At 39.3% G+C, this 12,468-nt stretch overlaps 1 protein-coding gene across 12 annotated transcripts in view; it reads left to right on the top strand.

The window, feature by feature from the left end:
- The window catches only part of obsl1a (obscurin like cytoskeletal adaptor 1a), a 126,673-nt gene that overhangs the window by 39,162 nt on the left and 75,043 nt on the right, over nucleotides 1-12,468 (top strand). For 11 of the 12 annotated variants that reach the window (XR_008300980.1, XR_008300985.1, XR_008300983.1 and 8 more), the window contains 3 exons: nucleotides 916-1,182; nucleotides 9,598-9,867; nucleotides 11,949-12,215. Coding sequence is in view for 8 of the 12 variants with exons in the window: in XM_053229459.1 (XP_053085434.1) it covers nucleotides 916-1,182; nucleotides 9,598-9,867; nucleotides 11,949-12,215 (804 nt within the window). In the remaining 4 variants the exon portion in view is untranslated. The remainder of the gene's footprint in view (nucleotides 1-915; nucleotides 1,183-9,597; nucleotides 9,868-11,948; nucleotides 12,216-12,468) is intronic. The other variant, XM_053229471.1, reaches the window with a different exon arrangement.

The raw sequence follows: 12,468 nt of genomic DNA, 5'->3' as shown, positions 1-12,468 counted from the left end.
TAGTGTGGTCAGGCATTGATGTTGAGTAGAAGGCTTGGGATGCAGTCGGCATTCCAATTCGTCCCAAAGCTGTTCAGTGGAGTTTAGGTCAGGGTTCTGTGCAGGCCATTTGAGTTCTTCCACTCCAACCTTCATGGACCTTGCTCTGTGTACAGGGGCATTGTCATGCTTGGGCCTGACCCCTTAGTTCCATTGAAGGGATTGTGTGCTTACAACTTTGTGGCAACAGTTTGGGGAATGCCCACATATGGGTGTGATGGTCAAGTGTCCACAAACTTTTGGCCCTGTTGTATTTTATCTTCCATGACCCACCATTCCTCTATGTAACTTTAAGTTAAGGAACTTTATTTTGTGAATTATGTTTTCACCTTATCTGATTCACATCTATTTATATAATTTGCTTTTTGAAGCTGATTTACAATAATTTTATAAATGCTTTAATTTCTAAGTAATGTCAAATAAATTAAACATTCAAACTGTTGACTGTCTGCAAAATATATTGGTAAACATATTGGTTTTGAGAGGGATAAAGTAAAATAGGGATAAAGTCTCCTATTTTACTATATCATTCTGTACTGCATCATTATGTATTCATAGTAGCCACTACTTGGGATGTGTAAGCAGCAGGATTCATGGTTAAGCTGAGCTCAGTCCAGTGGGAACAGGGACCCAGAAAAAAACTAAAGCAGCGGGTTTGGCCCATAGTCAAAAAAAGAGGCATATGCTCTGTTTTGGTGAAATGGACTTCTCCTTTTTAATTTAAACTGCCAAATAGTAAATAAACACAAGAACTAAGCATGGATTTTATATGGAGTTAAAGCACCTTGTACAACAGATACTGTAATATCCTTTTAGTGATCCAGATCTCACACTCACTATGACTCTGTGTTTATTTGTGTGTTCTGTTCCATCCAGAGATGCGCATTAAGTTTGTGAAGCCACTGTTTGATACTGTGGCACACAGGGATGGCATGATCACACTGCGATGTGAAGTGTGTAAGTCCAAAGCTGACGTGCAGTGGCTGAAGGATGGTGCAGAGATCACACCAAGCCGGCGTTTCTCCATCCGGGCTGATGGTGTGGAGCGGAGCCTCACCATCCACCGCGTTGCCAAAGAGGACGCTGGAGAGTATGCCTGCAAGTCCAGGGATGACCGGACCAGTGCTCGAGTCAGAGTGGAGAGTAAGTGAGAGCAGTGGTGTGGTGGTTTTTAATTTTAGCATACTATAGTATTGTACTATATAGTATATAGCTGGTCACATTATAGCAACAGCAAATTATAAACTCATCAAGATATCGCACAAGTAGTATCAGTCATTTGTAATAAAATTACATCAAGAATGATTGTAATGAAGTCAGGCTAAGCCAATATGCTAGAAAATGTTTTCCCTTTAAGATGTAAACTGGTTTTGTGTTCCTGGTTGTAGCATATTTTCTAACATAGCATACATGTCATGAGTGAATCATTAACAATGTTACAGAGTCATGACCCAGATAGGCAGTTAAGCAAGTCAGTTGAAAGTAATTAAACAACAGACCCATGTTTGTCCTGTAATTGGAAGATCATATGTTCAAATCTAAGAAGGCATAGTTGGCCCTGCTCTCTGAATGTGAAAGATGCTTCCATCATTTCCATGTTAATCAGTGCAACACTCATCTACTTTTGCCATCTCTGAGATCATGTATACAGAAGAGGCCAGTTAATGATCTCCTCCAAAAATGTTTAGGTGTGCTATGATGTTGCATTAGCAGTGGTTTGAGAATATATGGTGGTTAACTTCACATGTGGCTTAGAAGGATGCATGTGTTGGCCTTCACATTCCTAGACTGGTAGTTGTCATGGTATAGGAGAATCAGCTAGTTGGTGTAAATTGTCAGTGCCTGGGGGAAAGCGGAGTAAAAGACAAGTAGGCCATGAAATAAAGCACGAAAAATAATAGTTTTGACAAATTTTGAAATATAATTTTCCATAAACTGTGATTTTTTTTTTCAAAATTTATCCCAATGCTCAGTAGTGCACCCTTTGCAAGTGGAGGATGAGAGCATGAGGATGGAGCTTCATCCATCTCTTCTGGTCTGAATAATTTTCATATAGGCATGACATAATAAATCATTAGTTAGCAGCCATACTGGATACTCTTTGCTGCCTACAAAGCTATTTTTTTTATTTATGGAGATACTGGACATCTTTCACCTTCACTTAGTTGTTTCTCACTATATGCAATATACAACCCCTGGCAAAAATTATGGAATCACCACACTTAGAGGATGTTCACCCAGCTTTTTTACTTTATAGCAAACAAACAAATCACAGATATGACACAAAAAAGGTTTTGTTCAAGAGCTTAACATTCTGGTTTGTGAAATATACATAAAAAAAATTCAAGGACATTTTTTTTATTAATGGCATGTCTTTATCCAAATCAAGTAGAAGAAAAAATTATGGAATCACTCAATGTTGAGGAAAAAATTATGGAATCAATTTTTAATTTCCATTTCTAAAACAAATACTTGGACAAGTCTAAAAATGCTAATAAGTCAGCAGTTAAAAGGGAGTGCTTACACACTTTAATGGGCTGTTGGACTTGGCTAATTGAAAGGAAACATGGCTCCAATGAGAGAGTTGTCAGTTGAAACAATGGAAAGGATTATAAAACTCCTTCAACAAGGAATTTCAACATGGAGTGTGGCCAAAGAGGTTGGTTGCTCCCAGTCAGCTGTGTCTAAAATTTGTTGCAAGTATAAACTTAATGGGAAGGTTATGAAAGGTAGATATACAGGCAGACTAAGGAAGATGTCAAAGCATCAGGATAGAAAACACAAAGCACTATGTCTTGAAAATAGAAAATGCACAACAAAACAAATGAAAAACAAATGGGCGGAAACGAGAGTCAATGTATGTGACAGAACTGTAAGAAACCGGCTGAATGAAATGAGATTTATATATAGAAAAGCCAAAAGAAAACCAGCACTAACACCAAAACAGAAGAAAACAAGGTTACAGTGGGCTAAGGAGAAGCAATCATGGAGTGTGGATGATTGGATGAAAGTGAAATTCAGTGATGAATCATGAATCTGCATTGGCCAAGGAGATGATGCTGAAACTTTTGTCTGGTGCCATTCTAACAAAACATATAAAGATGACTGCCTGAACCAATCAAATTTCCCAACTCATTTATGATATTGGGTTGCATGTCAGGTAAAGGACCAGGGAAGATGGCAGTCATTACCTCAGCAGTCAATGCACAGTTGTACAGTGAAATTTTGGACATTTTCTCATTCCATCAATAGAAAATAGGTTTGGTGATGACGAAATAATTTTTCAGGATGACAATGCATCTTGCCACAGAGCAAACAGTTTTAAAGCTTTTTTTTCAGGAAAGGCATATCAACTCAATGACATGGCCAGCAAACAGTCCGGATCTCAATCCAATTGAAAATTTATGGTGGAAAGTAAAAAAACTGGTCCATGTTAAGGCTCCACCCTGCAAAGCTGATCTGTCAACTGCTATTTGAGAAAGTTGGAACCAGATTGATGGGGAATATTGTTTTTCATTAGTGAGGTCTATGCCTCAAAGAATAAAAGCCAGAAGAGGAGCAACAAAGTATTAATTGTGTTTTTTTTGTTGATGATTCCATAATTTTTTCCTCAACATTGAGTCATTCCATAATTTTTTCCTCTACTTGATTTGGAAAAAAAATGTCCTTGAATTTTTTTTATGTATATTTCACAAACCAGAATGTTAAGCTCTTGAACAAAACCTTTTTTGTGTCATATCTGTGATTTGTTTGTTTGCTATAAAGTAAAAAAGCTGGGTGAACATCCTCTAAGTGTGGTGATTCCATAATTTTTGCCAGGGGTTGTATACAGTCCCCTCCAAATGTTTTGGAACAGGAAGGCCAATTCTTTTGTTTTTGCTGTACACTGAAGACATTTGTGTTTGAGATCAAAAGATGAATATGAGACAGTAGATCCAAATTTCAGCTTTCTTTTCCTGATATTTACCTCTAGATGTGTTAAACAACTTAGAGCATGGCACCTTTGGGGTGAGCAAAAGTATTGCAACAATTCTAAAGTAAATTAAAGTAATTTAAAGCTGCAAGCAGCATTTTCGGGGGGCAAAGAACTCAGACTCTGTGAGCCACACATTCACAGAAGCACTACAGTTTTTGCCTAAGCAATCACAGGAAAGCAGTGACATAAATTTAGGCAAAGGGATTCAATTGATTTGCAATTTCACTCAAGATGTGTATGTTTTGAGCACAGACAGTGGTGGAATTCACTGACTGTAGGAGGAAAGGTCTAGATGAACAAATGGGAGGCAGGGTGGCATTGCTTCTGCAGCTGCCACTACTGCTGTGACCTGTGGTGTTTTCTGTTTGTTGTTATCTTGAACATTATTACTGTTATTGTATTATTTTTATTTTTTTGTTTTTCATGACTATTGTGTAAAGGGGAGGCATAATAAGCACATAGCCAATGAAAAAAAGAGATTTGTTGTTCAAGTTCAGCCCCAAATTCAGTACAGAAAAAAAGGAATCTGGGGCAAATAAACTGACAAAACCTCAAATGTTTGTCATCGTCCTGATCCGTTTCGGAGGGAGGAGGAACTGCAAGGAGGGAGCAACACTTCATATTTCCCTGCAAACTAGAGGCATGGAATGTCAAAAAATTCCTATAATTTTCTATGTTTGATAACTGTCATAGCTAAGTAGGCCTAATTTTTGTTCAATTCAGATCCCTGCATACAATTTTGCAATATTCATGTACTTATAGCCCTAGTTTTTGTTTACCTCCTTGTGGATGACATAGAAGCATCACTCTTGTTTTGCCATTTTCAATACCATTTTACCGAAATATGTGAAATGTTAGTGTTTATGTCATTGGCTACAAAGTTTGCGATTATACAGCTATTCAGAACATTATGTGACTTGTTGAATTTATCCCTAATGAGGAAGCCAGAGATGACGGTGGCAAGGAAAAACCACCACATCCATAGTGGATGTTCCTTAAAATAATAGAAGTTTCATTCAATTTAAGATTTCCAATTTGTCTATTTCTTAATCCCGGAGACTTGGCAAACCATCTTCAGGTTTCAGAACTGTAGGCAAATTAGTTGTAATTTATTTCATGAGCACCAACAATATCAGCAGAATGGGGGATTTAATTATTAATAATTACCGTACATTTAGAATTATACTTTAAAATTTGGTTAATAGTAGCTGTTTAGTAGTTAGTAGCTTTTTTCTCAGATGGTTCAACTTACCCTGTCAGCTGGATCAACTTACCCCTAACATGAGGCAAGTTGAGTCACAAGACCACTATTTGAGTTAGGCACACTGCTAAGGTTTCACTTGATGGCATACATCCTGAATTTGTGTTGTATGCATTAGTTTTATTCCTGTCTCATTTTTCATTGGCTATAGGTTGACTTAAGGAAGAAAAACAGCTCATCTTACCCCACTCTCCCCTATTTTTTTCTCATACCTTGCTTGCAATAACTGCATCAAGCTGGCAGCTCACTGACATCATCATGACTGTTGCATTCTTCTTTTGTGATGCTTTTCCAGGCTTGTACAGCAGCTTCTTTCAGGTTTCGTTTGTTTTGGGAGGTTTCTCCCTTCAATCTCCTCTTAAGGAAGTGAAATGCATGCTTAATTGGGTTAAGGTCTGGTGAATGACTTGTCCAGTCTAAAACCTTCCAATGTTTATCCATGATGAAGTCACCTGTTGTGTTGGCAGTGTGTTTTGGGTCATGGTCTTGCTGCATGATGAAGTTCCTCCCAATTATATTGGATACATTTCTCTGTAAATTGGAAGACAGAACGTTTCTGTAGATTTACATCAATAAAGAATGACACTTGACCAATGAGCTTGTATGTTTTGAATCATGAGCAGATACTTTCTTTCTCAACACTTTGGCCTTTCCATCACTTTGGTAGAGGTTAATCTTGGTTCTAGAACTTTTGTGGCTCATCTCTGTATTTCTTTGCAAATTCCAATATGGCCTTCTGAGTGTAACTGCTGCTGGGTGGTTTGTATCTTATATTTCTGCTCTTGAAGACTTCTTTGAATGTTGGATTGTGATACCTACGCCACTGCCCTGTGGAGTTTGTTGGTGATGCCACTGACTGTTGTTTTTCGGTTTTTCTTCACAGCTCTCACAATGGTTCGCAGGAGCCGGAATGTGTGGCCTCTTTATAGTTTTAAGGTGGGAAAGGCAATCTCTGTTTTAGGCATTGTCACACTCCAGAGCTCATAATGAGCTGCAACTACACTCATTCCTGTAGAATGCTTGGCAGTAATGTAATCAGTTGCGCACGATGGGCTCCTTCATGATGCTCATGCGTCGGGGTGGCGGAGAAAACAAGCCATTTCAGCCCCCTCACTATTCCCCCCTGCATCTCTAGCTGCCTCAGAAACACAGCCACAGCAGCTCCAACCGCCTTCACACACCTGCTCACACACAAGACACCCTGGTGTTTTTTCAGCCAAGTGCTGTGTCTTAAAAAAGCTTTGGTAACACTTTCTATGAAGGCCATTTCAATCATGAACTATAACCACATTCACAATTTATGCAATATCACATGAGCAAGAGTGCAGTTACACTGAATATTCGGCTGCAGGGTGAGTGCCGCAACTAATCACCGCTGTGCCACTATTCAGTATAAGTGCATTCTTGCTTTTATACAACAGATCTATAAACAAAAACTTAATACAGAGTAATTGTTTTATTACATTCACCTGGTTGTTTCTGCAGAAACAGAGCTATCTATCTATCTATCTATCTATCTATTTATTGATTGATTGATTGATTGATTGTACCCACATGTTGGGTACCCAGTTCCAGATGAATGTTTTGTTTTTTGTTTAGCCTGCTCCTGTAGTTTAAAGTTAAAGGTTTTATGGTTGGGTGTGTGATAGTTGGGGGTGTGATGAGGTTAACCCAAGATCCTGCACTGTTTGCATTCATTTCATTTACAGACATGCATCATGACCCAATGAGACGCCTGTTTAGCTCGGTGGTGACCCCTGAGGCCCTGATCATTATTACTTGTTTAAACAATCAATCTAGCAAACCGGGGCAAAAAGAAACCCCTGTCAGTCACATGTTCCAATATTTTTGATCACTTGAAAAATGGATGGGTTCGGACAAAAGGTGCCATGTTTTAAGTTAACACATCTAGATATACATGTGCCTACATATCAGGAAAAGGAGGCTGAAATTCTGATCTATAGTCTCATATTCATCTTTTGATCTCAATCCCAAATGTCTTCAGCATATAGCAAAAACAAAAGAATTGGCCTTGCAGTTTCAGTATTTTCAGTGGGGACTGTGTATATACAGTCATGGGAAAAAGAAAGTACATCCTCTTTCAATCCTATGTTTTTATTTATCAGGGCCTAAATAACACTTGTGTGGTTCTTCTAACTTCTATAAACAAACAAATAACCTCAGATGACAACAGAAAACACAACAGATTTCAAAACGTAGTCATTCTTTCCAAAAAGTAAACCAACGTTCAGAAACCAGGTGGGAAAAAATAAGTACACCCTATAATTCAGTAACATGTAGAACCACCTTCAGCAACAATAACCTGAAGTAAAAGTATGAGTTTCACTTTGTTTTGGAGAACATTGTTTTGGAGAAATTTTGGCCCACTCTTCTTTACAACATTTCTTTAGCTCATTGAGGGCATTCGTTTATGCACACCTGTCTTAAGATCCCACCATAGCACCTCAATGGGGTTGAGGTCTGGACTTTAACTTGGCCATTCCAACGCCTTGATTTTTTTATTCTTTAGCCATTCAGATGTCGATTTGCTGGTGTGCTTGGGATCATTGTCCTGTTGCATGATCCAATTTTGGCCCAACTTTAAGCTGCTGGACAGAGGCATCCACAGTTTTCTAAAGAATATTCTGGTATAAAGTGGAGTGCATTGTCTTAATCACTGCAAATTTCCCTGGGCCTGTGGCTGCAAAGCAAGCCCAAATCATCACCTCTCTACCACCATAATTGACAGTTGGTATGAGGTGTTTGTGGTCATATGCTGTGTTTGGTTTTCAGCAAACATGGTGCTGTGCATCATCACATCATCATCTCCACCTTGGTCTCATCAGTCCAAAAGATATTGTTTCAGAACTTTTGTGGTTTGTTTAGATGCATTTTTGCAAACCTCAATAATGCTACCATATTCTTTTTGGAGAGAAGACACTTTTTCCTACCCACCCTTCCATGAAAGCCATACTTGTTCAGTCTTTTTCTGATTGTGCTGGCATGAAAATAAACATTTAATGTGCTTACAGAGGCACGTAGGTCACATGATGTAGCTCTTGTATTTTTCCTTCGTTTTCCAGCGTTCTTTCCTTTCCTTCTTATCTTTGAGCATTAAGCAGTCTGACCATGGACTGAATTTGCTGGGATGCCCACTGCTGGGAAGATAGGTCAAATATCTTGAAGGCTCTCCATTCAGCTCATTGTATAATGATGAATTTCAAATTCTTTGGAGATGGCCTTATAACCCTTCCCAGATTGATGAGCAGCAACAATTGCTTCTCTGAGGTCATGGCTGATGTCCTTTCTTGGCATGATGTAGACACACACCTGAGTGCTCCAGAACACTAAACTATCAAAAGTTCTGCTTTTATAGAGGTAGTCACATTTTCTTGATGATTAACTAATCTTGTACATTTCATTACTAGCATCTGGCTGCTGTGAATGTGGACGTAGGAAATGTGTACTTATTTTTTTCCTCCTGGTCTTTCTCTCTCTCTCTCTATATATATATATATATATATGTATAAATTTTTTCCCTGGTATGCAGTGGTTAGTACCTACCAAAAGTGGTCTAAGGAAGGACAACCGGTGAAGCAGCAACAGGGTCATGGGCACCTAAGGCTCACTGATGCACGTGGGGAGTGAAGGCTAGCCTGTCTTGTCCGATCCCACAGAAGAGCTACTGTTGCACAAATTGCTGAAAAAGTTAATACAGTTGCAGACTAAGTACACCCCTTCATGGCAACGGTATTCCCTAATGGCAGTGGCTTCGTTCAGGGGCATAATGCGCCTTGCCACACTGCAAAAAATGTTCAGGAATGGCTTGAGGAACAAAACAAAGAGTTCTAGGTGTTGACTGGGCTTCCAAATTCCCCAGATCTCAATCTGGTCAAGCGTCTGTGGGATGTGCTGGACAAACAAGTCCGATCCATGGAGGCCCCACCTCGTAACTTACAGGACTTAAAGGTTCTGCTGCTAACGTCTTGGTGCCAGATACCACAGCACACCTTCAGAGGTCTTATGGAGTCCATGCCTCGATAGGTCAGAGCTGTTTTGGTGGCACAAGGGGGACCTACACAAAATTAGGCACCAAACACTTTATTAGGAACACCTGTACACCTGCTCATTCATGCAATTATCTAATCAGCCAATTGTGTGGTAGTAGTGCAATGCATAAAATCATGCAGAATTTGAATTATCAGAATTATGACCCTGGCATGATTGCTGGTGCCAGATGGGTTGGTTTGAGTATTTCTGTATATATATGGTTCATGTTTACATGTTTAGTATTTTTTACTCACATAATTTCAACTTGCAGTGCCTCGTGTGGTGGAATTCCTGACAGAGCTCCAAAACACCACAGCGATGGAGGGCGAGGAGGCAATGTTTAAGTGTGTGGTGTCTCCCAGTGATGTACAGATGATCTGGTTCATGGATGGAGAAATCATCAACCCCAGCAAGCGTTTCAAAATTGAACAGAATGGCCTGTGCCACACTCTGATCATTCACAATGTCCAGTTACTAGACTCCTGCAGGATCACAGCAGAGGCGGAAGGACTTGTGTCCAAAGCCATCCTCAAAGTTCAGGGTGAGTGGAAGCAGTGTGTGATTTATGGAAGCAGAGTTTTTCAGCTACAGATATGGCCTGTGCTACATGATTTATTAAGCGAAGGATTTTGAAGCATCCACACATATAGTTGCTTTTTAGTGCAGCTACAATACAGTTTCCCTGTTGCTGAGCACTTGACTCTGGTCGTTCCACCATGTTAGAGGCAGCTCCACTGTTAATTGGGTGGGTGTGGCTAAATTTCAGAGCACCTCCTACTCCAGATCAGTTGACCAATAGAGATTTAAGGTGAACGCCTTCTATTACCAAAAGTCAGAAACAAAAAAGGTTCCAGAAGCAAAAGAAAGATTCTAGAAGCAGAAGAGTGATTCCAGAAGAAAAAAAGGAATAATTCAGAATCAGTAAATTAGAAGATTTTATTATTTTATTTGAAAATTTTGGCACAAAATTAACCCCATAGATCTCTCACTTGTCTTTGCATGTAATCTCACTCAATGTTTACTATCACTGACACTCAGTCAGTGATCTTTGTTTATGTCAAGGAAAAATAATCTCCAAACTCTGTAGTGTTATTCCCATTAGTGTTACTGCGTTGGGAACTTATTTTGTCATTGGAAATTTTTTTAGAGTTTCTATCGCTGGCCATCCACCACATCCAAATCTTTTAAAATCCCCTCAATATTCCTATTCCCTACTGTTCTCCTTGTTTCACGTAACAGGGGGCCAAGTATCTCCCGTGGTTCATAGTTATTCATTTTTATAGGCTTAGCGCGAACACGCACGCAGACACACAAGCTCTACAGCAGAACACAAACGCACAGGCTCATGCTCTCCTTCCCACACACGCACACACACACACACACACACACACACACACACACACACACACAAATGCACACATTCATTTCCTCTTTTACAGATAAATGCAACTGTTCTGTGTCTGTCCCTATTTAGAATTAGGTTCATTGTTAATTGGTGTTTATCCTTTTCTATATATTCCAATAAATGCTATATTATTGAACATCTTATTGCCTTGTTGTGCTTAATTACTGTGATATTGCAAGAAGCCAAACTACTCAGAACTAAGCCTTCAGAAACTAAGTCATTGATTGTTATTGTTCTCAACTAAAATTGAGGATTTAATCATTTTGACTTATTTACCACCTTATTTAAAGGTTGGTAATTTTAATTTCTAATTAAAATTCTAAACTTAAAAAAGGGATATTCTATGAAACTGATTAAGTAATTAGAATGATTGAATGAGACTGATAATTTTATGAGACTGATTAATTAAATTTACAGTGAAACACCTACACTCACTGTCCACTTTATTAGGAACACCTCTACACCTGCATATTTATCTAATCATTCAAAAAATGTGATCTCTGTGACTTTAACCATGGCATTGCTATTGTAACCAGTTGGGCTGGTTTGAGTATTTCAAAATCCGCTGATCTCCTGGGATTTTCCCACACAATAGTCTCTAGAGTTTACACAGAATGGTGCAGAAAACAAACAAAAAAAAACATCTTGTGTGTGAAAGTTCTGCAGGCTGAAACACCTTGTTGATGATGGTGATCAGATGAGAATGACCAGCCTGATTGGAGCTGACAGGAAGCCTCTAGTAACTCAACTAAGCTCTCTTTACAACCATACTGAACAGAAAAGCATCTCAGAACACACAACTCATCAATCTTTGAGGTGGATGGGCTACAACAGCAGAAAACCACATCCGGTTCCTCGCCTGACAGCCAGAGCTAGAGACTGTTGTGTGTGAAATTCCCAGGTGATAGGCAATTTTTGAAATACTCAAACCAGCCCTTCTGGTACCAACATCCATATCACAGTCACTGAGATCACATTTTTTCTTCATTCTGATGTTTGATGTGAACATATGCTGAAGCTCTTGAACTGTATCTGCATGATTTTTGTTTTCCATTATGCTGCTGCCACATGATTGGCTGATTAGATAATTGCATGAATGTGCAGGTGTACAAGTGTTCCTAATAAGGTGGATAGGGAGTGTATATTCCTGGTTTGTGCCTTGTATTTCCAGTGCTACCTGCATAAAATAAGCCATTTCCCTTACAACCTTCTTGCAGAGATTCAAGTACTGTTCACTAAAAAGATGGAGGTGGTGATGGCCGAGGAGTTTGGCGAGGCCATTCTTGAGGTAGAGGTGAATGTGGAGTCAGGGGAGGTCCAGTGGATAAGGCAGGGTGTAGTGATCCAGCCCAGCCCACGTCACACTCTTACTCAGAACAGGTGCAAGAGAAGCTTGAGGATCACGAATGTAAGTCAATCTGACCGTGGCACCTACCGCTGTGAGAGTCTCCATGATCACACACAGGTTAAACTCAATGTGGAGCGTAAGTATGAATCTGACCCTACAAAAATTTACATGTATGTGAGAATTATATGTTACCAATAATGAATATTAAATTAATTAATTGGATCCAGACTTAGATAGTAATTTAGTAAGATTTACAATACTGTTCCACTAAGGTACATGCAGGAACTAAGTGAAGTGAAGTGAAGTGACTTGTGGCCAAGTATGGTGACCCATACTCGGAATTTGTGCTCTGCATTTAACCCATCCAAGTGCGCGCACACACAGTAGTG

Source organism: Pangasianodon hypophthalmus, chromosome 2, assembly GCF_027358585.1.
Source record: "Pangasianodon hypophthalmus isolate fPanHyp1 chromosome 2, fPanHyp1.pri, whole genome shotgun sequence".
Taxonomy (NCBI): domain Eukaryota; kingdom Metazoa; phylum Chordata; class Actinopteri; order Siluriformes; family Pangasiidae; genus Pangasianodon; species Pangasianodon hypophthalmus.
The sequence above is the reverse complement of the archived record's forward strand: the minus strand, read 5'-3'. Positions and strand labels throughout refer to the sequence as shown.